Genomic DNA, 2,202 nt, shown 5'->3' on the forward strand with positions numbered 1-2,202 from the left:
CTTTTGTCTCGTCATTTTGCTCCAGCCGGCGAGTGCTGGGCCCAAAGCTTTGCTTTCACACGCCCGCCACGGTCGCCACGCCCCCGCAGCCTCCTCCGTCCTCCCACTGACTGGGGGAGAGAAGGTGGCCCTGGCCGCCTCAGGGCTGCTGGGCCATCGGCCGTGGCAGCAGCTGCCTCCCTGGTCCATCCGTGAGGCCGGGCCGGCCGGCTGCCTCTCAGGCCAGCTCATTGCTCTCGGCTTGGGGTGGAGCGGGTCCCCTAAGAGGGCGGGTGGAGGGAGGGGGCATGGGCCACGTCCCTGCCGAGCACGAAGACCCGTCACCGAAGGGAAGGGCTCGCCTTAGGCTGGAGGCCGCCACCTCCATGCGGTCTGCCTCGTCAGTCCAGTCCCGAGGGAAGTCGGTCTAAGGCCACAAGGTGAAAGGTCAGGAGGTAGAAGTTGGGCCCACACCGTGGCCACCCTCGGTCTCCCCAGGGGGTGAGGGAAGACGGTGGGCAGGAAGCAGACTGCGGACACTGCGTCCCTCTGCGGCTGGCTGGTTTAACGACTCGTCCCTGAGCCCTGCCAAGCCCTGTCCCCGACCCAGTGCCAACCTACCCCAGCCGGCCCCGAGGAGGCAGGACAGATGGGGCCGCGTGAAACCAGAGCCGGCGGCCGGGACCCCTCGTCCGGGGAGGGGCTTCGATCTGTGTCGTGACTAACGAGCGGGGACTCGCGTTACAGCAACTTAAAAATAATGCGACAGACGTGCCCCCCGCGAGCGCGTAGCACTTGTCAATGGCCCCGCTGGCCGTGACGTCTCCCGGCACGTGACTTATCGCCGTGCAGAGCGGACCCCGCCCGGCCGCGGACTCCGTCTTTCCGGCCGCGGCTCAGGAAGCGCAGCGAACCTCATCGCGGGCTGTTCGTCGCGGGTCCCGCTGGCCATCGCCCTTTCAGTTTTGCTGTTTGCTTCTGGTTTCACGTCTTTCTAGGAATTCATTTTCCTTCCTGCCCTTCGCGTGTCTCACCTCATCTCCGCTCTGCTGCGGCGCGTGCCCTTGGTCCCCATCACGCTGCTCTCCCGCGGCGTCTGCGTGACTGAGACTCGGTGCTCGGCGCGCTTCGGGCTCATTCTGATTATCTCACCCAACAGGAAGCAGCCATCAGTTGCTGGGTGCAGTTCAGCGACGGCTCCGTCACCCCCCTGGACATTTACGATGGGGAGGCCTTCTCCTTGGTGGCCACGTCCTTGGACGAGAAGGTGGTCTCCATCCACCAAGACCCCAAATTCAAGTGGCCTCTAATCACGGCCGAAGCCGAAGGGCAGGGCGCCCTGGTGAGCGTCGAAATGGTCATCAGCGAACCGTGCCAGAAGTCCAAGCGCAGGAGCGTGCTGGCCGTGGGGACGGCCAGCGTCAAAGTCAGATTCGGCCAGAACGACGCCGGCCCCAACGGCAGTGACAGCAGACACGCGGTCGCCCGCCTGGAAGACAGCGCCAGTGACGAGAGGCCCCACAAGCCCTTGCAGGGGGCGGGGCCCGGAGAGGGGCAGGTCCCCGGCAGTCCGTCTGTGGGCCTGGCGGAGGGACGAGGGTCCATGACGGAGAGGCCACCCATCCGCAGCAGCGGCGGCCAGGAGAGCCTCTCGGATGACGACAGCCACCCGCAGATGGTCGCCCCGGGCTTCACCAGCTTCCCTGCCCAGGTGGGTGGCCCCGGGAGCGACGGGGGCACGGGGGACAGTGGCCCCGCACCGGCCTCCAAAGGCCTGAGCGACCTGGAGATCGGCATGTACGCCCTGCTGGGCGTCTTCTGCCTGGCCATCCTCGTCTTCCTGGTCAACTGCGTGGCCTTCGCCCTCAGGTACCGGCACAAGCGAGTGCTCTTCGAGCGGCAGGGGTCCCCGAGCCCCCCGCGCGGCTGGCTGGGGCTGGGCCCCCGGGCACAGCTGCTGGACAGCCACTTGAACTTTGCCTGCCCCCCCGACGAGCAGGTCACCGCCATTGGCAGGGCCGTGGACCTCGAGGACAGCGGGTACCTCTTCGGCACCGGCTCCCCGAAAGGCATCAGCGGCAACGGGCAGCTGCCGCGACCTGCGGGGCCCCCGAGCGCCGAGGGCCGGGGTCAGAAGGGTGAGCCGCCCACGTCCCCCACCTCGAAAAGGAAAAGAGTGACGTTCACCACCTTCACCGCCGTCTCATCGGATGGCAGGCAGCC

General features: G+C 67.3%; 1 protein-coding gene across 1 annotated transcript in view; it reads left to right on the forward strand.

Annotated features, from left to right (window-relative positions):
- LOC102893976 (transmembrane protein 132D) overlaps positions 1–2,202 on the forward strand; it is a 94,753-nt gene that overhangs the window by 91,938 nt on the left and 613 nt on the right. Inside the window, exon 8 of the mRNA XM_015587888.1 lies at positions 1,139–2,155. Within this exon, the coding sequence (XP_015443374.1) occupies positions 1,139–2,155 (1,017 nt within the window). The remainder of the gene's footprint in view (positions 1–1,138; positions 2,156–2,202) is intronic.

This window comes from Pteropus alecto, unplaced genomic scaffold (assembly GCF_000325575.1).
Source record: "Pteropus alecto unplaced genomic scaffold, ASM32557v1 scaffold213, whole genome shotgun sequence".
In the NCBI taxonomy this organism is placed as follows: Eukaryota; Metazoa; Chordata; class Mammalia; order Chiroptera; family Pteropodidae; genus Pteropus; species Pteropus alecto.